General features: G+C 36.4%; 1 protein-coding gene across 11 annotated transcripts in view; it reads right to left on the bottom strand.

Annotated features, from left to right (window-relative positions):
• Positions 1–22712, bottom strand: part of cntnap5l (contactin associated protein family member 5 like) — a 141354-nt gene extending 118642 nt beyond the window's left edge. For 4 of the 11 annotated variants that reach the window (XR_015502748.1, XR_015502750.1, XM_087273926.1 and 1 more), the window contains exon 1: positions 14016–14266. Coding sequence is in view for 1 of the 11 variants with exons in the window: in XM_087273926.1 (XP_087130052.1) it covers positions 14016–14094 (79 nt within the window). In the remaining 10 variants the exon portion in view is untranslated. Of the gene's footprint in view, positions 1–14015; positions 14267–21732; positions 21963–22269; positions 22360–22591 lie in introns of those variants that run through there. The other 7 variants (XR_015502749.1, XM_087273927.1, XM_087273932.1 and 4 more) reach the window with 4 other exon arrangements.
• Between the last annotated feature and the right edge of the window lie 4557 nt (positions 22713–27269).

Genomic DNA, 27269 nt, shown 5'->3' with positions numbered 1-27269 from the left:
TTAGCGAGAGGGGTCAGGCTGCAGATGTGGTGCAGTGCATTCTGGGCTGCATCCAATGCTTTTTAATGGGCTCACCTAACCCCACCCCTAACCCTACCCGTCACAGTGACGTCACTATCTCCATTTGAGTGCATTGTGTCTGACATTGCATTGCTGAGTGATGCAGTCTCAGCTTGCATCATAAAGGCTGCATCCAGATACTATTGCATTCAGCAGCTTTTGCCAACAAACTGTTTTTTTTTTTTCTGAATGCGCTGATGCTGGTATTTAAATGATTTGAAGCACATATACATACACATATATATATATACACATACATACATATATACATACATACATATATATATACATATATACACATATATATACATATATATATATATATATATATATATATATATATATATATTTGAATCCTGAGATGCAGTTAAACAGTGAGAACATTCATATACCGCATCTGAAATACAGCAGTGTTATACCCTCTTTTAAAAGACACTACACCGAGCATCTAAAAGGCCTGGAAGGATCCATACTGCATTTAAATAAACATCAGCAATTTCTGGAGAGGAGTATGACAGCAAACATCTCTATATGTAGTCAGCAAACCTCCTTGCCTTTCAGATCCTCTGAAAGTTCACAAACACTCTGTGGATATTAGGAAAACACAGACTACAGCTCTGATATTATTGACAGTGAAGAGCAATTTAAATCACCATGAAGGCAGTTGAGTATTCAGAAAACCCAAGATTCGTGTACAATTTTTTGGGGTCTATTGAGAAAAGAAATAACCAATGATATGTAAACACTGTGAACTTATAATGAGCAAACTGTGAGTAGTTTCTGCTGACCCTATTTATGTAATGTAGGCTAGGAAACACACACACACACAAACACACAAATGGATTTCACCTTCAAATGCATGTTTGTTTATCTTATGATTTAATTATGAGAATTAAATTTTCAGCCGACCTCTGTTGTCCGTTAGTGCATTACTGGGAGCAAAAGTTTGAGAAAATCTGTACCATCATTTTAAGTAAGCCTGACATTTTAACAGACTGAGACGAGTCTGTCATATGCAGTCTGTGGCTGAGCTACTTTCACTCAAATCAAGAGGTAATCCAGCCATCAAGCAGGAGAAAGCCCTAGTTAGCAAGGCTGTCTCACTTACTTACATTAACTCTTAAAGGGAAAGCTCAGCTCAAAATAAATCTTATGTCATATTTATTCACCCAGCTGTTGTTCCAATGCTAGATTTTTTTTTCTTACTCTAGATCTGAGCAATTCCAATGTTATTAATGTGACATCCGCAGTAGCCAACTGAAAAATTAATTCACAAAGAAAGTATATGTTAACAGTATACCAAAACATCTGTTCATTCATTTATTCATTTTCCTTCAGCTTAGTCCCTTTACTCATCAGTGGGGTCACCAAGGCGGGATGAACCACCAACTTATGTTTTACACAATGGATGCCCTTCCAACTGCAACCCAGTACAGGGAAACACCCACTCACATTCTCTCTCTCTCTCTCTCTCATACACACACACACACACACACACTACTGGCAATTTAGTTTATTCAATTCACTTATACCACATATTTTTGTACTGTAGAGGAGCACTTAGAGGAAACCCACGCTAACGCAGGGTGAACATGCAAACTCCATCACACACAAATGCCAACTGACCCAGCCGAGGCTCGAACCAGCGACCTTCTTGCTGTGAGGCGACAGCACTACCAACTGCACCACTGCGTCGCCCACATCTGTTTATATGTATCAGAGCAAAAAAAGCAAGCACAATGTTAAAGGATCAGAAAAATATCGATCTATATTATTATTGATGTAATAAAGCTTCGTTATGAATGTGACATCTGTTCATACAATCTCTCTTTTGTGTGAGTAAATCAAATAAAATTGATTGAAAATGTTAAGACAATTGGGTTTTTATTTTACAGTACTATAAAATACAAGTCACAAATAACTTAGAAAGGTTTTGCTATTTTGGTAAAAACTTTATTCTTTTCATGGCAAGGTCGACATTTGCATGAAATTGCTCATGTGTCAAAATGGAGCACTCGTGTAAAAGTCTCAGTTGAAAATAGAAAACCGACAACTAAAGTCTGGATTTACATGAAATACACTCAATTTAGGTTTGTTTTTGCCTATTTTATCCCCAGAACACACAGCATGTGTCACATGGGGCCACGCTGTGATAATTATGCATCATTTTTTAAAAGCATAAAGTTGGTCAATATTCACTATAATAATATGGCTGAACACAAGCAGAACATTTTCCAAGAAAAACATAGAGCAACAGAACAACACCACATTTGGGTAAAATAGTCTTTTAATTTCAGAAATCTGATCTGTTCAAATTATAATGATGCATGTCTTCTTTAAAAAAAAGAGATTTTCCTACTGGTGAAAACTAGTGTAGATACAGTAGAGTAAATCTCATCATTCATCAGTCATATAATTTGCAACAAGCAGTTAAGGAGGTGATTTCTATTAAAACTGCACAGTTTGCTTGAGGCACAAATGCAATCAAAATGAGCAAAAATGTGACGTGAGATCTGAAAATAAATGAAGATTATATAGTGTTGAAGTCAGAATTATTAGCCCCCTTAAATTATAAGCCTGCCTGTTTATTTTTTTCCCCCAATTTCTTCCAACAGAATTTCCCAATTGTTTCCCCAATTTCCCCAACAGAAACTGTTTTAACATAAAAGTTTTAAAAACTCACTTCTAATAACTGATTTATCTTTGCCATGATGACAGTAAATAATATTTTACTAGATGTTTTTCAAGACACTTCTATACAGCTTAAAGAGACATTTAAAGGTTTAACTAGGTTAATAAGGTGAACTAGGCAGGTTAGGGTAATTAGACAAATTATTGTATAAAAATGGTTTGTTCTGTAGACTATTAAAGAAATATAGCTTCAAGGAGCTAATCATTTTGAGCTTAGAATGGTTCTTAAAAAAAATTAAGAACTGCTTTTATTCTAGCTGAAATAAAACAAATAAGACTTTCTTCAGAAGAAATAAAAATATTATCAGACTTCCTGTGAACATTTCCTTACTCTTTTAAACATAATTTTGGAAATACTTAAAACTTGACTTAAATAGATTTGTGTATGTTCCATCTGCTTTTTTTTTACACTTGTTTATTTATTTAATTATTTATTTATTTTGCAGCGCTGAGTATACCCATTATGCACATTTTAACTGAAGTTTATGAATGTAATTACTGGAAGTGTTGAGATTTAAAAACAGTAGCAAAATTCCTTATCATATAGAAAACATGATGCTCAAACAATTCAAGGAAGAGATTTTTGTCATGCACGTTCTGTGTTTCCAATGAAATTTTTGCATTATTTTTACTATTTTCATGGAGCATGTTTTGCCTTTGCAGCAAGATCATGATATGCCATTAATAATGATTACTGCAACATAATATGCATATTTATCATAACAATCCTGCTCTACCTTGTAATGGGTTCATTTTTAAATAAGGTTTATACTTAAAGTTTATACTATAGTTTGTTATTAGTAACAGTTATCGGTATAGTATTATGACTGACTGCAATAACTGGTTAAAATTCAAGAATATGTAATTAAAGATAATTAACACAAGCAAAATTAAAATGTTAATAAAAGCCCCTATAAAGGTGAATATTTTCATGGGTAAGCATTGCATGTTATTTAAAATATCACTTTCTGACCCTGATGCAATATACTTTACACAAATTTGAGCTAAAAACAAACAAGCATTTTTTTTGAGTGTACTTAATATTTACAATGTTTGCTATTATTTGCTTGCCTCTCATCTTAAATAAACAATGTACATAAAATTTAATAAGAATACAGTAAGAACACAGAAAAAAAAAAAACATGAAATGTGTCCTGTTTTAGTCTTCCCACAGTTATTTTGTGCATTTGAGCAAGCCTCTGGAGTGCAAATAACACTCACTGAAAAATTGTTGCAAACAATTTATATGGGTTGAATTTAAACAAGTTACATTTAGTAATGTTCTATTTAATGTGTTTGTTTAAATTCAGCCCAAATAAATTGTTTACAACCACCTACCTTACAAAAAATCTAGTAAATGCAAGGAATCATCTTTGAATTTTTTTTAGTGCTGATTGGAGACACAGCCTCAGGGTCAGCAGAAAACAATCACACTGATCTCACACTGGCAAGCTGAATTTTGATTATTACAGATGTCTGTGCCACTCAAATATGTCATGAATCATACATGACATTTTACTTCTGCTTCTGCTAGTATTTCAAACCTATAGTGATTTGAATCACTGTCTTTTAGCTAACTTCTCAGATGCACTCATAACACTAGATCTGTCTGGGGAACTGAAAAAAAGGCCCTGGAATTAACGATGGAAGCCATTTTTTAATTGAACACCTTATGGAGGATTAGGAGAGTAGAACCTCTGTCTTGTCTCAAGGGATTCATAGCAGGCTGTATCTGTTCACTTAATCGCTTTATGGCATATGCTTATATTTTACAATCAGATTTGACTAAGTGAGAAACTGCTATTCAGAGCATGAGTGAACAGTCCTAATATCGCAAATCAAACCAGCTTGACTTGTTCACTAAAAAAGCCTGGATCAAGAAAATGATTCGTTCATGAATCAGGCATCACTAATATTTTAGATAATTTTACAAACACTATTATGAAAAAAAAAAGATAAAAAAAAAACATTAGCTACACTATCAGAAATAAAAGGACCAGAGCAGTCACTGGTATAGGACTTTTACAAAAGTTATACATTTGTAACTAATGGGTCCTTATTTACACGGCAGGTACAAAAGTGTACCTCCTAAAATATTTAGATACGAATATATACCTTTGTGGAACCACTATGAAGCCTTTAAGTATAAATATGTTCTATTTAAACGGGTATCTCAGGTACCTTAGTTTGCCTATTATTCTATCTGCAATTTATTTTGTCCTCATTTTAACAACGAATCACCGTGAATTTATATTCATTAACGTTGAACTCATATTTACTTAGTTAATAATAATTCACAGTTAATCATCCATTTATTTAGGCTAATAATATGCAAAAGTCAATATAATCGTTTTATCAGGGTGTTAAAATGAACAAAATACTTATTTTTACGTCACCTACTGTGACGATGACTCGGTAGGTTGGGGATCCATTTGCAGTTTTATTACCAGGAAGCAGCAGATACAGTGTACGAAAAGGCAGGTTAATGTCGGGGCAGGCGGCTAACAGTCGGAAATCAGAAAGCAGGCTAATGTCGGGGCTGGTGGCTAACAGACGAAGTACCGAAGGCAGGCTAGGTGTTGAGGCAGGCGGCAAACAGTCAGAAGTTGAGATCAGGCAGGGGTAGACACAGGATAATCAAACCAATGCTTTGAAATGTTCGCAGAGCAAAACAAGACTTTGCATGGACTGATGGGTGAGGAGAGTATATATAGTGTGTGTGATGGGCAAATCAGTTCCTTGTAAGTAAGCTGATGGGTAATCTAGTTTGTACATGTATCATTATTCGGGTGAGTGTTCCACCTGGTGGTGTGGAGAAAGCAGTGCGAGTGTCTCACTCATAATACCTACAACTTCACTGAGCAATAGTCACTATTTAATTAGTACCGGGTTGGACCCCTCTTTGCCCTCATAACTGTCTTTATCATTCGTGGCATATATTCAACAAGGTACTGGAAATATTCCACAGAGATTTTGATTCATACTGACATGACAGCATCACGCAGCTGCTGCAGATTTGTCGGCTGCACATTCATGATGCGAATCTCCCATTCCACCACATCTATTGGATTGCTCTATTGGATTGAGACTGTGGAGGCCATATCAGTACTGTGAACTCATTGTCACGTTCAAGAAACCAGACTGAGATGATTCACGCTTTATCCTGCTGGAAGTAGCCATCAGAAGATGGGTACACTGTGGTCATAAAGAGATGGACATGGTCAGCAACGATACTCAGGTAGGCTGTGGCATTGACACAATGCTCAATTGGTACTAATGAGCCCAAAGTGTGCAAAGAAAATATCCCACACACCATTACAACACTAGCCTGAACTGTTGATACAAGGCAGTATTGATCCATGCTTTCATGTTATTGACGCCAAACTCTGACCCTACAATTCGAAAGTTGCAGCATAAATCCAGACTCATTAGACCAGGCAACATTTTCCAATTTCTAATGTCCAGTTTTGGTGAGCCTGTGTGAATTGTAGCCTCAGTTTCCTGTTTTTAGCTGACAGGAGAGGCACCCGGTGTGGTCTTCTGCTGCTGTAGCTCATCCGCCTCAAGGTTGGACGTATTGTGCATTCAGAGATGCTCTTCTGCATACCCAAGTTGTAACATGTGGTTATTTGAGTTAATGTTGCCTTTTTATTAGCTCGAACCAGTCTGGCCATTCTCCTCTGATATTAACAAGGCATTTGCACACACAGAACTGCTGAGCAATAGTCACAAATTAAATAAGCAAATCCCAGCCAGGTTAGTAACTTTTTTTCAGTTCATCGCTGTAAAATATTTCCATTTTGAACCATGTATTTGCATGCATTGTTAAGATTTGAAGAGCATTTTTACATTTTTGCTTGCATTGTGAAGAATTTTCTATTTATGCTTGTATTGTGAGGATTCGCATTGCATGTGCTGTCAAAATGATAAAGAGGTCTTCTTAATTTGCTGGTGTTATTTTTTACTATGTAAGTTTTCTTAAGTTGAAGCACATTAAGCTCTCTCAGCCACCGTCTACCAAATATTGATAATATTTTTGGCAGCAACTGCACAGTTAAGAAAAACATGAGGCAGAGAGCTGAATACCTGTCAAAACCAACTGCAGCAAATATAGTCTACACACGTATATGTGCAATCAGCAGGCAGTGCAAAAAGAAGACACTGAGGTGTTATTCACTGGGTTCATCAGTAAGTCTTAGACAAAACCAGCATAAAATCAGTTAACATTAAAGTGTCATTTTTTTTAAGAAAAAAAAAAAGTTCTTAAGAATTTTTTTGAAAACGTTTTGGAAGTTCTTGCATTTTTTCTTCAGATTTTCTTTTATCAGACCCCTCTGAACAGCCAACAAAAAACAGCACTTGATTTCTTGAATACTGTCAAAGGAATGTAAAGCTCTACAGTTTGTCATTTCTACTCTGCTTCTTAATCAATAAAATAGCTTCACTGCTGAAAAGCTCCATGATTTAAAATCTAGCTTCAATATTTGGAGTGAGCCCAAAACTGATTATAAATATAGCAAGTTGTCCCTCCAGCATTTCATGAATGAAAACCAACTGAAAACAGCTCCATAAATAAACACCCACAAGGCAACGCAACTCTCACTAGAAAGACTGTAAACATGACTCAGAAGCGCACAGACAGAGCATAAATCAGCCTGACTTGGCTGCTAAATTCCTTAATCTACATCAGCAGCTGTAAACCCATGTAAGCATGTTTTCTGTTTCTTAAAGCAATTGGTCTGCGTTCAATATGGAAGTGCATTCTGTTCAGACTATACTTCCAACCAGTGTAAATGGTAAGATGTATCTGCTAAATATGTATGTAATGCATTTTTTTTTATTAGATTTTTTTGTCAACTAAATTTCTTAGTCTTCAGAAAATAAAAAAGTAATTATATGTGATTATAAAACTTACAGTTGGCGGATCAATCCTCAGTGGTGACCCCTGATAAATCATGGACTAACCCGAAGGAAAATAAATGAGTGAATATAAAAACTTACTGGATTTATTATTGTACAATTACAATTATCACATTTCATGACTCAATCAGTCTTTCTCTCCAATCTTCTCTCTTTTTTTTTTACAGTCATGTAAACCCCCTCACCCCATTATCTTACCCCCTCCCCCTGGTCTCTCAGAATTTTGGAGACAAACATTGACAAATATTGTAAACTTACACATCACAATTTAATCAGATCTACAGCTATTAGAATGGTCCATGCAAAATTGGCTAAATTCTGTGTTATTCTGTGGAAAATGAGAGCTTTAGCCCAAGTTCTGCAAAGAAGACTCTAATTCAGGGGTGCCCAAACTTTTTCTTATGAAGGGCCAAAAACTAAACTTGATTTAGGGGTGTGGCCCAACGGTAAATATACCAAACTGTACTGTAAAAAAATGCAGGGTTTCACATAATTCATTCAGGTTGTCCCAAGACAAATCAATTAAAGGTTCAAGAAGCCCTGGAGCCCTGGATTTCAACAGATTTGTGTGTGTTCAGCATCAGTTAAGACAATGTTAGCACCAGTTAGCTTTAATTGAGGGGTGAACAGGATAATTTTGAGCTTTTGTCAGCTAATTTCATCTTCCACGTTTAAAATAATTTTTGGGGCGGGATCAAAATAGGTGACGTGGCACAAAACTGCAAGTGGTGTGATGATGCGTCGGTTTCTCCTTATTTTTCAAAGCAGAGTTTTCTTATCCTATGAGAAGACCCTCCTTCTTAATTATTCATGAGTGCACATGCTTTCTGAAGGCAAAGCAGCCCTGCCAAGCTGGGAGACCCAATGACTAGGTGAGAAACGGATCGTATGTGTTTGTTTCCATGATCCATAAGGTTTGGTGCATGTTTTCCCCCATGATGCTGTTTGGGCTGACTTTTGAGCTTTAAAAAAATTGGAGAATGGCAGACTTTGACTTTCATCAGTGGAGTTTGTTACCATCAGGTTACCATTGAGACATGTCGCCTTTATCCGTGCTGCTGTGTTCGCACATGTTTAAAAGCCTCCAGATTACCAGCAAGGTTAATGTTTGGAAACATTTCATTTCTGTTTGCTTTTTTTGTAGCTCATCAATAAAATAACTACCAAAAAAAAAAACAACAACCTTTTTTCTAAGATGGGATAGCAGGCCAAATTTAAGGTTACCAAGGGCCAACTTTGGCCCGCAGGCCTTAGTTTGGGCATCTCTACTCTAATGGCACATCATTCATTCATACTTAACTAAGTTATTAAAATTACTTACTAAGTCTGGCCAATTACCGCCTGATACCTGGAGTATAAAATTACCAACCCAGCCTCATTCTGCTTACATACCCCTATATACATTTCTGAAGAGAGCAAAATATGTCCCAGGAGCTATATTTTTGTTTTTATGCGAATCCACCAGAGGCCGCTGTGTGTACTTTTTCAGATCTAGATTTCTCTCACAAGTGCCTGCTCTGTTCACGTAAATCTACCAGAAGCAGCTGTCGACTGACTGACCGATCAGCTGGCCCACCTTCCTCCTTCTCTAAACCAAACTGATAGTGTTTTTAAAAGCACCAATCGACATATAGAGTTAAGTGGTCAGCTGGGGACAAAAAAAGGAACAGCATCATACCACCCTGTAGCATTTGTTTTAAAGACAAAATGCAGCCATACGTTCCTCTGACTACATAATTCACTTTCTACAAAAATATATAAGGCTACATTTTCAGAATGAGCCTATGTTGATAATACTGATCTTTCTCTTTTGTGTTTGGAGTTGATGATGCAGACCATCTCCTCCATCCTCCCCACCATGTTTGGTGTTATCCAACCACCCTTCAACAGCGAAATCTCCAATGCTGTATTTTGACTAAGGACATGGGCCAAAAAATCTTTCCATAAACTAGTCATGAATTACAGTAGCTCACAACCATCTGTTCTTAATTCATTCATTCATTTATTTTATTTTCGGCTTAGTTTCTTTATTAATCTGGGGTCGCCACAGAAGAATGAGCTGCCAACTTACCCAGCATATGTTTTATGTAGCGTATGCCATTTCAGCCGCAACCCATCATGGGAAACATCTGTTCTTTATTTATAGAATAAATAGTAATGCCTTCCCTCTTTCTAGAGTCTTTCTGGTAGAAATAGATTGTAATGACTGGCTTCCGTGATTCTGCCTGTGCTTTCCACATCACCAAGACCCTACTGAAATATATGCAAACACCTTCAGGTTCAATGTCACTGACAACTGGCTGCATTTTGATTTCCTGTGTCATGATGCCAGAAGAACAAAATCACATTACAAAAGTAAAAGTGGTGCATATAAAAATAGCTTTTTCATTTAGACTGTTGAAAAAAGGAAAATAAGCCAAAAAATAATAATAAATAAATCCATTTCTGCCTGCCATTCAAAGTCTAACATTCTGTTAAAGCATTATTCTCCCCGTATAATCAGCAGTGTTTATGCCAGAGGTTTGTCTAAAGTTCTTCATCATGATCTCCTAGTCGCTGTCTGTTTTAGAGCACTGTTTCCAAAGCGTAACTTATTTAAAGGAAAGTTATTTTCTCCTGGCGAGGGTCCATGAGTTCAATCACTCACACACCTGTTCGTGGGCGCTGAAGTCTATGAGAGACAGATTGAAAACCGCAGAGGGCTTTTGTTCTCAGCAGGGAGCGAGTTAAACGCCACTTCTCTGTCTTACAGAAGCTGCAGCACCTCTGCCTGACATGGGCGGTGCTGATTGCTCATAGACAGCAGTCTTTCACGAAACCTCAACACACACAAGCGCCACTATTACTGCACACCAAATATCACACCAATCACACTCACACACTTGGCTGAACACCAAAACACTCTGCAATCAGCCCAATACCTCTACTGCACCATAACACACTCAAACAGTTCATTGAAGGGCTATTCAGTGGTGCACCATTAAAGCCCAGTAGAACAATTCAGAGGAATATATTGTAAATAAATAACTAATTTATGTAATGTAATGTGTAATTATATAGCGCATTTATCGTATGTGGCCATACACCCAAAGTGCTCCACAATCACGAGGGGGGTCTCTCCATACCTCCACCAGTATGCAGCATCCACTTGGATGATGCGATGGCAGCCACAGGAAAACGGCGCCAGTGCGCTCACCACACATCATCTATTGGTGGAGTGGAGAGAGTGATAAAGCCAATTCGATAGATGGGGATGAATGGGAGGCCATGATGGGTTAAGGTCGATGGACAGGAATTAGGCCAGGACACTGGGGTTACACTCTTTACACTCTTTACGAGAAGTTCCTTGGGATTTTTAATGACCACAGAGTCAGGACCTCAGTTTAACATCTCACCCGAAAGACGGCGCCCACTGACAGTATGGTGTCCCCTTCACTTTTACTGGGATTTTAGGTCTCACGCAAGCCACAGGTTGAAAGCCCCCTGCTGGCCTCACTAACATCACTTCCAACAGCAACCTAGGGCATACTCACACTTTGTACAGTTGCCCTCGAAGCATGCTTGTCCACCCTCCCATCTACCTCGACGGCCCACACTCACATTACTACATTCAGGCCTGAGCATGCTTATGTCATCAATGATGCACTGTTCAGTAAGTGCTCTCGCTCTGCACAGTGGAGATTTCTTTAGTTATATCATTTTAGTTGTTTGGTATGCAGTGACACGCAGTGAAACCATTTGCCGAACAGATCCTCCACTTTTGATGCTCATAAACAACCATAATTTCCTCATGCTGCAGTAATTCTAAGGTTTGTTTGCGTTCATTGAACAGTAAGAATGATTAATAAATCCATATGAAACAGTCCTATAAAAGTCATGTCTCATCTTCGGTTTCGAGCTCAGGGGTGCTTTGCACTCACACTACAAGCAAGCCATAGTGAACCATGCTCTGGCACACCTCTTCCAACTGGGCCAGGGCCAGCCAACTGAACCGTGCCTGAGCCCGATTCAGACCACTTGCACTTCTCAAACAATCAGGAAAACGAGCTTAGTGTGAGTATTCCCATATAGTTTGCCATCCAGGTACTGACCAGGCTCAGCCCTGCTTAGCTTCAGTTAGCAACCGGTCTTGGGCTGCAGGGAGATATGGCTGTGGCGCAAGGAGATATGGCTGTGGAATATGATATCATGGGAAACAAATTTTGGGAACTCTTACTTTTTTTCAAAAATAATATACCAATTATAAAATATTAAATGTATAAAATATATTTGCATTAATTACATATTATAAGGCAACATTCTATTTTGTCAAAGTTCTTCGCTTATTTCATTCAAAAACCTTTTTTTAAAGTACATTTTCTCTAAAAATTAGTCTTCAAATGTCTATTTGTAATTATTTCCTATAAAAAAAATAGTCCTTTATAAAATGTCCTTGTGTTTTGGAAAGGCCTAATGGAAATGATTTATAATAATAATAATAATAATATTAATAATATTAATAATAATAAATTATTATTATTATTATTATTATTATTATTATTATTATTATTATTAATTTTGTTATTATTATCATTAGGGGCAACACCTGATTAATAAAAGGGACTGAGCCGAAAATAAAATAAAAATTTACAAACAAAATCATGTATAATTATTATTGTCGGTAAAGACACTTTATTTCTGTGCTATTTCTATTTTATTGTAAAGTAACTACAATCACTATTAGTGATAGTATAATTACGATGTAAAAACGGTAAAAAATAAAAATAAAAAGAGGTCAGATGCAAAAACCTCTAAGTGTCGTCTGAAATTTCCATCGAAAATGAACATTTCTCAGCCTCTTTTGTTTATGTTGATATATTTCCCTTTAAAGGCCATACAAAGGATTTATTATGTGTCACAAATAATATAACTGATCCTACACACAGAAGCCTGATAAAAATGCTAATTTTAGAAGAAAATTTCAGACAGCATTTAGAAGATTTTGCATCTGAACAATTACTCACACAAAGATATATTTCTAGGTGTCTTTTCACTTATAAAGAAAATAAATCAACATATCAAAATATCAAAAAGCTTTGCTTCAGTTCACTTCTAATACCTCTTTCACAAACCAAACGACTTAGATATCCAGACACAAAACCATTAGAACACTCTCAAAAAAAAAAAGACCAAAATAACAAAAACAAACAAAAAAAAAAACACAGCACTAACATATTACTTAAGACTTATACTCAGTTGTTTTCATTTTGATAGTTTGAGGTAAAGGATATTCGACATTAACCCAAAGCATAACTCTTTCACTCAAACCTGTTGATATTAGTGACAATTTTGGAATAATAATAATAATAATAAAATATATATCTTTTTAGTTTAAGAATTAAGCCCACAAAATTTTGGAAGGTTTCTATAGAAAATCATCTGCACATACTTCTGTTATACTGCTGCCAGAAATGTCCCACACATGCACATCTCTCTGCGTTTTTACTCAGACAATATGTTTTTCGTCTATAAAGGTTTTTGCTAATACAGTATGCGCATCCAGTCTCCTGTAGAAAACACCTGACCCCGACACAAACACTGCGTCCTTTCGTACAAGTATATGAAGCAGTTGGATCACGGCAGCAAGCATGTTTTTTTCTCATAGTAGGCTACTCCTCCCATCGCGCGCGCTCGCATCCAAACAGATGAAATGAAATGGTAAATGAGAGCGAGACTTTCCAAGCAGTGTTTTTCTGCTCGCGCAAGCCTTTGTGTATATAAATGGGAGCGCGCGAAAGAACTGAAAGATGAAAGATGATATATATAACGCGCTTTGAATTTGTTTTAGGTTCTCAGAAGAGTTGTACGTCTTTTTCTTTTGACATGGTAATTTCTTTAGGCTATTGAAGAACAAACTTGGAGTCTCTCGAGGGGGTTCAGCAACCCTGTACGCTGACAACTACAACAATGTAAATATATATCATATCGTATAACATTAAACTAATATTGCCTCACACATTAACAACTTTAAAAGTGATACTATACAAATTATACACAATTTTAACCAAGAGTCGATTACACATGTCACTGCATGCATAAAAACGCATTAAAAATCCACTATTTTCTATAATAACTGTTAATAGTCTTAAATTATAAGGAAAACATTTAAAGTGAACATGTCAATTTACAACTATTACAACTAGAAAACTACATTTTTCATATGACTGCTCCCAAACTAGATCCTTAATTGCGTGAGCAGCATGACTGGGCAGGTCTCATTATTAAATCTCATTAGATGACTATAGTTAAATTCCTTGACATTTTGCTTAACATTGGTGATTTACAGAATAAACAAATGAACTTACAGTTACTCGCCGATAAAACAGAAGTTAATGCGCTCAGCGTCGTGAGGACGAACATTCCGATGCTGCTCAGGAATCTCATGTTTGGGAAAAGTACTCCGCTTCACTCTTCTGAGGAACCTCCGACCGTTAAAACAGTTAGATTAAAAGCCGTTTAGTCTCGTGCAGGAAGCGTTAAGACTCCCACCACAATGAGGTGCAGCCACAAATGAGCGCGCGCCTCCCGCCGTTTCCTCAGATCCCTCTGAAGGACTGATCCAACACTTGCGCGCGCTCCTTCTTTCTGCGGCTCTGACTCTCTCTCTCCCTCCCTCCCTCTCTCTCTCTCTCTGGGTCAGTACTGATCTCAGTCACTCGCTCTTTGGATACTACATGTGCTTGAGGATATAAGTGGCGCACACTCGATTTCAGGACCACGGAGAGCACCACAAATGAAGGATATTGTCTAGCTGAGCATTTCTTTCTGTCCTGTTAAGCCAGATAACCTGAACTAGGGTTATTTTTCAACACAAGGAGCCGCAAGGGAGTGGTATAGGACGTTTATGGAAAAGTTAAGAGAAAAATCGACCTGAGAATGTAGACAATCTTGTGTTTAGATCAGCTTAGGAATCCATGTTTTGAAACCCCCATAAACAATGTCTTAACTTTTTAAAGATGAGACCGGTAACATTAGCCTCAATTTGTAGTCTGAGCACTGATTTATTGGCATGTCAGGATATTATATAAACTGCAAAAAAAAAAAAAAAAAAAAAAAAAATATATATATATATATATATATACACATATACATACACACACACACACACACAAGCTGTATTTTCTCACAACGCAAATAATTTACAAAAAAACATGCTGCATTTTCTCACACTTTAAAATAGCACAGAACACAATAGAAATGTTTCAAGCGGACCCTAAAACATGACGTACCTGGCTATTTAGGTAATGGTTATTTAGGCTAAATAATACGAAAGACATAGGAATTAGGATAAATAAGTTTATTACAATAAACAAAGAAACTCACCTGAGCAATAGTAACGACACAGTGGCGTCAGTCATGTTTTCGGGTCCCCTTGAAACCTTTAACATTGTGTTCTGATGTTTTTGCAAGTGTTGTGAGAAAGTGCAGCGTGGTTTTATGAACAGTTTGTGTTGTGAGAAAATGCTGTGAATTTTGATTAATTGTGTGCATTGTTAGAAAATGCAGCGTGTTGAAATTGTTGGCGTTGTGAGAAAATGCTGTGTGTTAAATTTGTTTGCGTTGTGAGAAAATTCAGTGCATTTGATTTGTTTGTGTTGTGAGAAAATGCAGTGCATTTTTTTAAATTGTTTGCATTGTGAGAAAATGCAGTGTGTTTAATTTGTTTGCAGTGTGAAAAAATGCAGCCCGTTTTCGTAAATTGTTAGCATTGTGAAAAAGCAGCCAGTTTTTTGTAAATTGTTTGTTATGTGAAAATGCAGCCTGTTTTTGTAAATTGTTTGCGTTGTGAGAAAATGCAGCCCGTTTTTGTAAATTGTTTGCGTTGTGTGAAAATGCAGCACATTTTTGTAAATTGTTTGCGTTGTGTGAAAATGCAGCCTGTTTTTGTAAATTGTTTGCGTTGTGTGAAAATGCAGCCTGTTTTTGTAAACTGTTTGCGTTGTGAAAATGCAGTGCGTTTTTGTAAATTGTTTGGTTGTGTGAAAATAAAGTGTTTTCATACATTGTTTGCATTGTAAGAAAATGCAGTGCAATGTTGTAAATTGTTTGCTTTGTGATAACATGCAGTGTGTTTTCATAAATTGTTTGCGTTGTGAGAAAATGCAGCGCTGTCGAATGGATGAATATCTTTTCTTAATTTGTTGGCAATTTTGGTAATTGCACATGTTTCTTAAAGTACACCACGTTAAGCTCTCTCGGCCACCGTAGGTTACCCTATTAACCACATTAACGTTTAATTGCAGCATTTACGCATGATTTTGCCAGCAGAAAAGCAAAACGATTCATCATGTACAGCAAAATAGAGAGAGCTTTGGGGAATATTTAATTAAGTACTAACTTCAAAATTCACAAAATAACCACCACCTGCAGCTCTGCCTTCAAAAACCAATTAGATGAAGGTATCTCAGATATAGAGTGAAGAACCTAGATTAGAAGAACTAAATTAGTATATGCTTTGATGTCATCTTACCTTGAATAAAATGCATCCTTTAAATAGTAAAAAAAAAAAAAATAGTAGAAATGACTGGAACAATATTCAAGTAGAGATTAGTTTAAGAAGTGTAATTATATCCTGGTTATGAAAATAAATTTTCATCAGTAAAGGTAAGCATATTAACATGATTTCTAATAGATGTTGTGACACTGATGAAAATACCAATTCATTAATTATTGATTAAAAATGATCAATTAATAATTTTAAATGTAAAGATCTAGGCCTATGCCTACATAAGTCGATTAAATTGGCATCATTGCCAATGCATCCCACCCCACTACATAGTTTTGTGATTATTGGTTTATATGTAATATGCCATATAAACAAAGAAGTTCAAAAACCTTGTTGAGGAATACAACTGCATATCATTCAAATGAAAGAAGGCCTTCTTAAAATTAGACATTTTATCGAATCAAATTAAGTTAGCATTGAAAATTCATTCATTCATTTTATTTTCAGCTTAGTCCTACAGAAAATGTAGCCTCCCCAATATACCTGTACTGCATGTCTTTGGACTATGGGGAAACCCATGCAACCGCAGGGAGAACATGCAAACTATACACAGAAACGCCAACTGACCCAGCTGAGACTCGAACCAGCGACCTTCTTACTGTTAGACAACAGCTCTACCTACTGCGCCACTGCGTCTCCTGACATTGGAAAATTGTCATATTAGTTGATAAATAAACTTATTTTTGAAACAGTAGCTAAATTGTTATTAGCACAAGATGTTATCTCAATCACAATATACAAACCTTTTATGAGATTTAAATTAATTGACAGAGTGTAAAAAGTGCAGTCTCATTTCCTGTGGATTTTACTAGGGTTTGCTGAGATCAGTACTTAAACTGAAGCTGGACCATATCCAAGATGATGATGTCAGGCAAGTGAAAACTTTTTCATAACAAAGACACTTGTGACATGTATTAATACTGGTTACATTTGCTTGTTTCCTTGGACCTAAAGGGCAATCAATCATGAAACGTATTTGCCAGATTTAAACATTACTGAACTTAACTGATCTATCTATCTATCTATCTATCTATCTATCTATCTATCTATCTATCTATCTATCTATCTATCTATCTATCTATCTATCTATCTATCTATCTATCTATCTATCTATAAATCAATCTGTATCTATCTATCCGTCTGTATTTACAGTGCATCCGGAAAGTATTCATAGCGCTTCATTTGTGTTACAGACTTATTTCAAACTGGATTAAATACATTTATTTCCTCAAAATTCTACACACAATACCCAATAATGACAATGTGAAAAGTTTTTTTTTTTTTTAAATAGTTGCAAATGTATTAAAAAAATAAAAATAAAAATAAACTGGAAAATCACATATACATAAATATTCAGACTTTGCTCAATATTTTGTTGATGCACTTTTGGCAGCAATTACAGCCTCAAGTCTTTTTGAATGTGAGGCAACAAGCTTGGCACATCTGTCTTTGGAAATTTTTGCTCATTCCTCTTTGCAGTACCTCTCAAGCTTTATCGGTTTCAGATGTTCAGATTTCTCCATAGAGGTTCAATAGGATTTAGTTTTGGGCTCTGGATGGGCCACCCAAGGACACTCACCAAGTTGTTTTGAAGCCACTCCAATGAAATTTTTTGGTGGTGTGCTTTGGGTCATTGTCCTGCTGGAAGATGAACCGTCGCCCCAGTCTGAGGTTAAGAGCTCTCTGAAGCAGGTTTTCATTCAGGATGTCTCTGTACATTGTTGCATTCCTCTTTCCCTCTATCTTGACTAGTCTTCCAGTTCCTGCTGCTAAAAAAACATCCCAGAGGCATTATGTATTAGCCTGGTGATGAGCGGTGCCTGTTTTTTTTTTTCCAAATGTAACGCCTGGCATTCACTCCAAGAGTTCAATTTTAGTCTCATCAGACCAGAGAATTTTGTTTCTTATGGTCTGAGAGTCCTTTAGATGCCTTTTGGCAAATTACAGGGAGTGGCTTTCGTTTGGTCACTCTACCAAACAGGCCTGATTAGTGGATTGCTGCACAGATGGTTTTCCTTCTGTAAGGTTCTCTTCTCTCCAAAGAAGAACGCTGGAGCTCAGACAGAGTGACCATTGGGTTATTGATTACCTCCCTGACTAAGGTCCTTCTCTACCGATCACTCAGCTTAGATGGCTGGCCAGCTCTAGGAAGAACCCTGGTGGTTCCAAACATCTTCAACTCACTGATGATGGATGCCACTGTGCTCATTGGAACTTTTAATAGTAGCAGAAATTCTTCTGTAACCTTCCCCTGCCTTGTGGCTCGAGACAATCCCGTCTCAGAGGTCTACAGACAATTCCTCTGTCATCATGCTTGGTTTGTGCTTTGACATGCACTGTCAACCCTGAGACCTTATATAGACAGGTGTATGCCTTTTCAAATCATGTCCAATCAACTGAATTAACCACAGATGAACTCCAATTAAGCTGCTGAAACATCTCAAGAATGATCAGTGGAAACAGAATGTACCTGAGCTCATCTTAGAGCTTTACGATAAAGGCTATGAATACTTCTGTACATGTGATTCTTCAGGTTTTTATTTTTAATAAATTTGCAACAATTTAAAAAATATATTTTTTCACATAGGCATTATGGGGTATTATATGTAGAATTTTGAGGAAATAAATGAATTTAAACCGTTTTGGAAAAAGGCTGTAACAAAGAAATGTGAAAAAAAGTGAAGCGCTATGAATACTTTCCGGATGAACTGTATAATATTTTTGTTTTAATTTTTAGAAAACACAAATTTGTATCATCAGAAAAGCTGAGAAATCAATATTTGGTTGAATAACCCTAGTATTAAGTTATTTATAAATATCTGATAAATGATGTACATTCTAAGCAATGCAGCGGCGCAGTAGGTAGTTGGCGTTTCTGTGTGGAGTTTGCATGTTCTCTCTGCGTTCGCGTGGGTTTCCTCTGGGTGCTCCGGTTTCCCACACAGTCCAAAGACATGCGGTACATGTGAATTGGGTAGGCTAAATTGTCCATAGTGTATGAGTGTGTGTGTGTGTGTGTGTGTATATGTTTCCCAGGGATGGGTTGCGGCTGGAAGGGCATCCGCTGCGTGAAAAATGTGCTGGATAAGTTGGCAGTTCATTCCTCTGTGGCGACACCGCATTAATAAAGGGACTAAGCCGTATTTATATTCTCATATTTACATTTGGCATTTGGAAGAAATGTAACCAGACCTTAACAGAACTAAAAAAATTAAAGGATTTTACTCAAACCAATACCTAAACCCAATAAATTCAGATAAATTGAGGTGTTTAAAGTAGCCTTTTAATTTGTTTGTTATATACGAATATCACATATCACTGCTGTTGTTGAACGGGTGTCGCTAGAACCGTGGAGTGATATTAAAAGTGAATTGATATCACTTTGCTCTACCAGGGGACTATTTCCTGTGTGTGTCATGAGAAAACACGAGCTTCAGACCGAGTAAATATCTGAAGGACATGTTTGTTTGATCCTTTCCAGAGTAAAGAGCGACGAGGATGTGAACATGACTTTCTAATACACTGACGCTCTCTTTCTTTTCCCTCACATGCGTATAGACCTGTCTGTGCGTCTCATTAAAACGGCTCTGACCTACTGATCTCCCGCTGTGGAGCTTGAGTAGAGGGCGATTTCACTGTGTGGGAGAAATGCCATGAGACATCCACTCCATGCTGGAGTTCAATTCTCTTCAATATTGCAGAAACCGAAGTGAGGAAATGAAGCAGATAAAATCTGACGACACATGAAAGGCTCATTTCATGTCTTTATTATACGCCTATCTTTTGTTTATATTGCTGTTTAAACTGACCACTTTTCACCTGCTGAATATACTCACTGCCTCAGACAGTCTGTTCACTGACCCTCTAATGCATATCGCAAGCAAAAAACTCTGATGGTAAGACGTCAATACCTATTTTCCAGCATAAACTGATTCAACAATAGACATACAAATGAAAACTGCAGTAGGATCTGCTAATGAAGAAGTTTGCTTTGGCTGACAGCTTGCGATGGCAGGCTCTTTAGAAGGGTTTATGAATAAGTAAGCATTGAATTACAATGATTTAGTCTATAAATATGCAACTGTATGACCTTTCAATCCATATGCACTCTTGCTATAACTCGTGTATTGCGTCTAATCAAAAGTGAATATCCTGCAATTCAAAGAAGAAAGCAGAGAGGAGATCAAAGGCACATCACATCAAAGAGACGCATTTAAGATGTCACGGAGTTGATGGCAGCTCTTCTGACATGACTACAGAACATATACGCATTCTGTAAATAAGCCATGAGGAAGTTATGCAGTTTAGATAAATAGTAGAAATGACTGGAACAATATTCAAGGAGAGATTAGTTTAAAAAGTTTAATTATATCCTTGGTTGTGAAAAGAAATCATTCATACGGAAACTGTTTACATCAGTGAAGATAAGCTTATTAATATGACTTTTTATGGATCTTGTGACACTGATGAAATTACCAATTTATTAATAATGGATTATTAATTAACAATGAACCTTTTTAATTTATTAACAATTTTAAATCTTTCAAAAATTGCAAACAAGAGTTGCCAGTATATCTAATTAATTTAAATCACAAACTAACATGCAATTTTTAGGAACTTTTCAACCCATTACAGACATGTACCCAGGTCTACATTTCTAAGGTACAGCAAAATATGTAACTGAAGGAATGTCTGCTTGCTGTTTTTGTTTTTGCAAATCTTTTAGAGGCCACTATGCAAGCTTTTGATGATCTCAAATTATCTGTGTATTCTCTTTTTGCATTAATTCACCAGAGGGTGCAATAAATAGTGGCTGAACTATCATAGTACGATGCATAATTTGGGAAATTAACAATGTGGTGACCAGTGTTTCCCCAAAACTGTAGTCTCTCTGTCTAAGATTTATTGTTTGAACCACGCTAGTTATAACGTAAAACCTCAATAATGATGCTTTAAAAAGGGGAGAGTAGCAACTTCCTTAGAGAAAATGACCATCAGATATTATTAACAGAACAAAGTGAGTGTGGTAAAGAGTTCCAAAGTTTTGGTGACTACTAAATGACACTAAATGATCTGCCCCCCATTAAAGAGAGGCAGTACCAAGGGACAGCAAGTAGGCTAGAGTCAGAGGAACGTAGTGAGTGAGTAGGGATGTAGGGGACAAGCATGTTGCAAAGATAAAAGGGATCTAGGCCATTTAAGGACCTAAATGCAAGGAGCCAATGGAGGTCATATAAGAAAGGGGTTATTATTTTTATTGATTATTATTATTGATAATATTAAATAGGGTATTATTTATTTTTGAAAAGTTTTTTTTGAATGTGAAACATTCAAACCACTGCAGAAATGTTCCAACCACTAGGCCCATGTCATATACAGTAGGCTACAGACACATTTCTTAATATACATCCTACTATAAATGAAAAGCATAAGCTTATGCTACATATTTTTCTTTTCACAAGCTTGAGATGTAACGTAAATTCCACTTTTAAATCTATAATTTCGTCATGAGCTACAGCTGAACAACGGCGAGCTACTGGGAAAACTTGTAAAACCGAAAAGGTGGTCCATATGGAGGCAAGCGGTCAGCTGGTAGTGCTAAAACGAACAGAAGCGTTCATTTTAACGACAAAATACAGCCATACATACCTCTAGTTACATAATTTGCACTCTCCAGAAATGTAGACTGCAGGGTGTATCCACAAAGAGCCAGTGTTGATTTTTTTTTCCCTTAGTTTCCATTTTCCTAAAATGTAAACACAGAAGAAGGATTATTTAAAATATTTTTTTAAAGAACTTTTATAAAGATTTTGTCCTGTTATTGTGTATATTTGTGTATAGTTATTGTAGTTCTGTACTCATTGAAAAATGGCAGGTGCTGAAAAACCTGTGTTGTGTATATTTGAATACAAAAAACAAACAGAACTGCACATTTACACAGCTACACAAAACATATAGACTGTATTTGTCACAGTAGCATTATCCACAAAATTTTGGTTAACAGAATGATCAAATGAATGAACATGAATAAAAATGTATTTATTTACACTCACATCTAGGACCAGAAATAATAAGCATGATGACAATACAATAACTAACAATACGCAGGGTATAAATACACAAGACATAATCCAACTCATGACAAAAAAGAGGTGAGACACAGATGGAACTAATAAACACTAACAAATGGCGGGAAAACAGAACAAAGAAATCACATGACATAGCAAAATCAAATGGAGCATTAGACATGGGAAACACATTACCCATTAAAACTGTTGTTTAGCTAATTCCATTTTATAATGGTTTCTATGATTCTGTCAATGATTTATCTGCTCTGCAAAAATATTATGTAACTGTTATGAAGTTGCTGGCTACCTGGCAATCGGAAGGAGGCAGAGAACCTAACTTGATTTTAATAATGAAAAAATAAAACAAACACGGAGACAAACTCAGCTGTCAAACTGAAAGTAAAACATAAACTGTCCAGTCCTTTCTCTTCTTCCACTGCCGTGTCTCTTCCTTTTATCATCCAGCAGCTCCACCAGGTGCTCTCCAGGTGTCAGCAGTTAGCACTTACGCCACCATGCCTAGCACGCTCACGGCTCTCGGCCCCGCCCTACTCGCTACAATAATACTTTTAGTAATCAGAATAGGCTGAATCAATAATCGAGAGTTATTTAAAAAGTGTTATTATATCCTTGCTTATGATCACACGACAACTGTTTTCATAAGATAATACAAATTCTTATATTAAATAATTTCTAAACATCTAAGATTGATGATGATATCTAATTTAACAGTTTTAAATTACTAATCTGAAAGCATATCCAGTTAATTTAACCTCGACCACCCCCCCCCCCCCCCAAAAAAAAAAAAAAAAGAAAAAAAAGCGTTTTTGATGTCGTTATTAAAGGCATATAATGGAGAAATAAATGTTTTTGCATTAGGACATTTTAGTTAAATGTTGTAGCAATGTTGGACCATTGGTAAAGCAGGAATACAGTGATTTTACTCACTGCCTGAGCATAAACGACACATTTTACACTAAAATTACATTTTAGTGGGTGTCATACAAACACATATGAACAACAAATATGAAATGAAACAGGACAAGTTATGGTGTAAAACAATCTAAAGCTGTTTCACACTTGTTTTACACAAAAATGCAGGGTTCCACGCAACAGATATTAAGCTAACATATTCATTTTTACATATTTAAGTGGATTGAACATAAAACAATTAAGTTGTCCTTCAAATATGTCAAGAGTTGTGTTGTTTCAGTTTAAGTAGTTTAAACATCCAGAAAGTGTATTTGTGTGTGTGCGTGCGTGCGTGCGTGTGTGTGTGTGTGTGTGTGTGTGTGTGTGTGTGTGTGTGTGTGTGCGTGTGTGTGTGTGTGTGTTTCAAACTTTATTTGTCCTTGAAAACCTCTCTCCATCTTTGGATCCTATATGTTATTTACGAAACATTAAAAAAAGAAAAGGCCATAAATTGACAAAAATGCTTTTTTTATAGAAGCAGACAGTCTAGTTTCAGTAATTACTTGCAGAGGCTAAAGAGCATCAGGATGACCAGCCAAACCTTGACCCTTTGCTTCTATAGCATCTAGCAATGCATCAATGTCATTGCTTATATGAGACAGAGTGTAACATAATCTATTACTTCCTATCACATGATATACTGTACTGTAAGAAGTAAAAGTGTATTTATATGATTGTATATATATATAGATGTTATATTTTCTGCCCTACTTTTTTCACCCCAATATATCTCAAATCTGCTTTTGTACTTTATTGGATTTACTTTTACTGTATTACGTAGGCATTCGAACACTGTAGCAATACTGCAGCCCTCAAAAAACTTTGTTTTACAAGCTGTGGTTAGAGTAAACAAATATGTGAACACTAAAACATCACACTTTGACTTAATGTTGATTGATTCATACAACTCATGAAACTTCAACCTTGCCTGCAGTGTATAAATTTTTTGCATAACAATTGCATATTAAAATGCAATGTACATTATAAAATACACTGCCCAGCCAACAAAAAGTCACTGTTTGGATTTAAGTACTGTAAACATGAGTCTATGTTGAATCCTTATTGCAGTGATTAATTTCTTTCTGGCTTTTTATGTCTTTGGCCATTTCAACTCTAATCAATGTAGTGCAAGCTCTTCATTTCATTAGATTATAAGTAGACTGTTAGGCTGGGGTTAGGGTTAGTATAAGTTGACAGGTACTTGCAAAGTTTCTTATAGTCCGGTAAATGTCTGTTGAAGGAGCAGTATCAGCAGATATTAATCATAGAGTTTACTAATACTCAAGTGGACCATCAAAATAAAGTGCTATCTTGAATAATAATGCAAAAATTCATCATGCTCAAACTGTGAAAGAAATCTTCTTTTTTCACTTATAAATTGACCACCAATTAACCTGAATCCCACTGAAAACCTTTAAAATGCTTTAAAGTTTACACATGCACATCTAAAAGACATTTGGAGAAGTTCAGGTCAGTTGATGGTCAATTCATTTGTGAAAAACCTTCTTTGAGCTTGAATTGAGCATCACCACAGCCTACCTGAATATTGTTGCTGATCATGTCCATCCCTTTATGACCACAGTGTACCCATCTTCCGATGGCTACTTCCAGCAGGATAAATCAACTTCAGACTGGTTTCTTGAACATGACAATGAGTTCACTGTACTCAAATGGCCTCCACTGTCACAATAGAGCACCTTTGGGATGTGGTGGAATGGGAGATTCGCATCATGAATGTGTAGCCAACAAATCTACAGCAACTGCATGATGCTATCATTTCAATATGGTTCAAAATCTCTGAGGAATATTTCTAGTTCCTTGCTGAACCTATGCCACAAAGGATTAAGGCAGTTCGGAAGGCAAAAGGGGGTCCAATCCGTTACTAGTAAGGTGTACCTAATAAAGTGGCCGGTGAGTGTTTATATATTAATAACATGCCCATTTTCAAGAAAAATGTCTTACTGTTATCAATGTTGAAAACAGTTGAATTAACAGTTTAATCATTTTATGGCATATTCTTTCAAGACTCTTTGATGAAAAGAAAGTCCAAAATAAATTTGTATTTATTTAATTATTTATTTATGAGAGACTTTTATCTAAATGGGCTAAAATAAACATTTATTTACAATTAAAAAATATAAATAGTATTCAATGTACAGTTTCCACGTAAAAATGTTTTTAATTCAATTCATCTTTATTTGTATAGCGCTTTAACAATGTAGATCATGTCAAAGCAGCTTCACATAGAAGATTATAGTGAACTGAAACAGTAGCAGTTCAGTTTTCAGAGTTTAAGTTCAGTTCAGTTTAGTTCAATTCGGTGTGGTTTAATAATCACTGCTGAGAGTCCAAACACTGAAGAGTAATGCGCAGCTCTACAGTCCTGAACTATGCAAGCCAGTGGCGACAGCGGCGAGGAAAAAACTTCACCAATTGGCGAAAGTAAAGGATAAAAAACCTCTAGAGAAACCAGGCTCAGTTGGGCACGACCATTTCTCCTATTGCCAAAGGTCTTGTGCAGAGCTGCAGGTAGGTGGCGTAGCCTGGCAAATGCAGGATGTCAGCAAAGATTCGTCTGTCCCTAGAGTCTCAAAGGAATCATTCTCACTCTCCACACCTCCATGACCATCACAGCAGCTGCTTAGGATACAGCCTGGTCCGGGATTATGGAAACCTTGGGATCATCTCTTCAAAGGGCTTGGATCGCATCAGTGGCACTGCATAATCTCTGGTGGACTCAGGATGAGTATCCCCAGGTGGAAAGAGAGAATAAAAAGAACAATTAGCGTAACTGCTGTTCATAGTGTATGTAAACGAGATGTGTGGAGCACATTCATGCATCATTCCACTGTGATGCATTAAGTGTATGCTTTACTAAAAATATATGTCTTTAATCTAATTTTAAATGGCAAAAGTGTGTTTGAGCCTCGGACATTATCAGGAGGGCTATTCCAGAGTTTAGGAGCCATAAATAAGAATGCTCGACCTCCTTTACTCGACTTTGCTATTCTAGGTACTACCAGAAGCCCTGAGTTTTGAGATCTTAAAGAGCGGGGTGGATTGTAGCGAGACAGGAGGTTGGTTAGATAAACAGGAGCTAGATGATTTAAAGCTTTATAGGTAAGAAGTAATATTTTAAAATCAATACGAAACTTAACAGGCAGCCAGTGTAAGGAGGATAAAATTGGGGTGATATGATCATATTTTTTAGACCTGGTAAGAACCTGGTAAGAAACGTATGCATGCATGTGCATAAAAGTTAATATGAAAAAATGACGGGCAAATCAATATAAAACTGCACTTGCCTTATATATAATAATGTGTTGGGTCTTTAGTAAAAAAAAAAAAAAAGAGTTCTGGCATTTCCTCATCACTGGAAATGATTCCCATGTCCGCCATTGAGTGAAGGGCAGTGGAGATGAGAAGGCAGATTATGCTAAAAAATAAAGGAGAGGAGAGATTGTTTGCAGCTTAAAGGGTACGCTTCATTTCTCTTCATTTACTCTGAATTACCCCCAGAGTCCCCTGGGATGCTTGTCTTGCCTGGTGCCCTTCAGTTCATTCTACAGAGCCTTGAGAAGTTCACACTTACTTTTACCCTACAGGAAACTGAAGACCCATGGCAAGCAAAGGTTATGTAAAGTTAAACGAATTCCGTCTCCACACCAGCTGTTAACCTGCGGTACATAATAGAGGGATTGTGAGGGTGGAAATGGTGTTCAAATACACATTATTTAAACTGGCAATCATTGTGTGCACCGCAATTTTACTGCATGAAATTACAGTTGCAGTTTGTTGCATAACTGGAGAGATATAGCACTTTTTAAACTAAACTCTCCTTGAAAATTGTTCCAGCCAGATCTAATGAGTGACATAACAAAATTATAGCATAGGATCTCTGCAATATAAAAATCATGGACAGATTCACAGAATCCGTTATAAAATGGAATTAGCTATGTAAGATCTATTTTATTTATTTATTTATTTTTTGCATTCATGTATAAATGAATGGT

Source organism: Danio rerio, chromosome 11 (assembly GCF_052040795.2).
Source record: "Danio rerio strain M-AB ecotype USA chromosome 11, GRCz13ab, whole genome shotgun sequence".
In the NCBI taxonomy this organism is placed as follows: domain Eukaryota; kingdom Metazoa; phylum Chordata; class Actinopteri; order Cypriniformes; family Danionidae; genus Danio; species Danio rerio.
The sequence above is the reverse complement of the archived record's forward strand: the minus strand, read 5'-3'. Positions and strand labels throughout refer to the sequence as shown.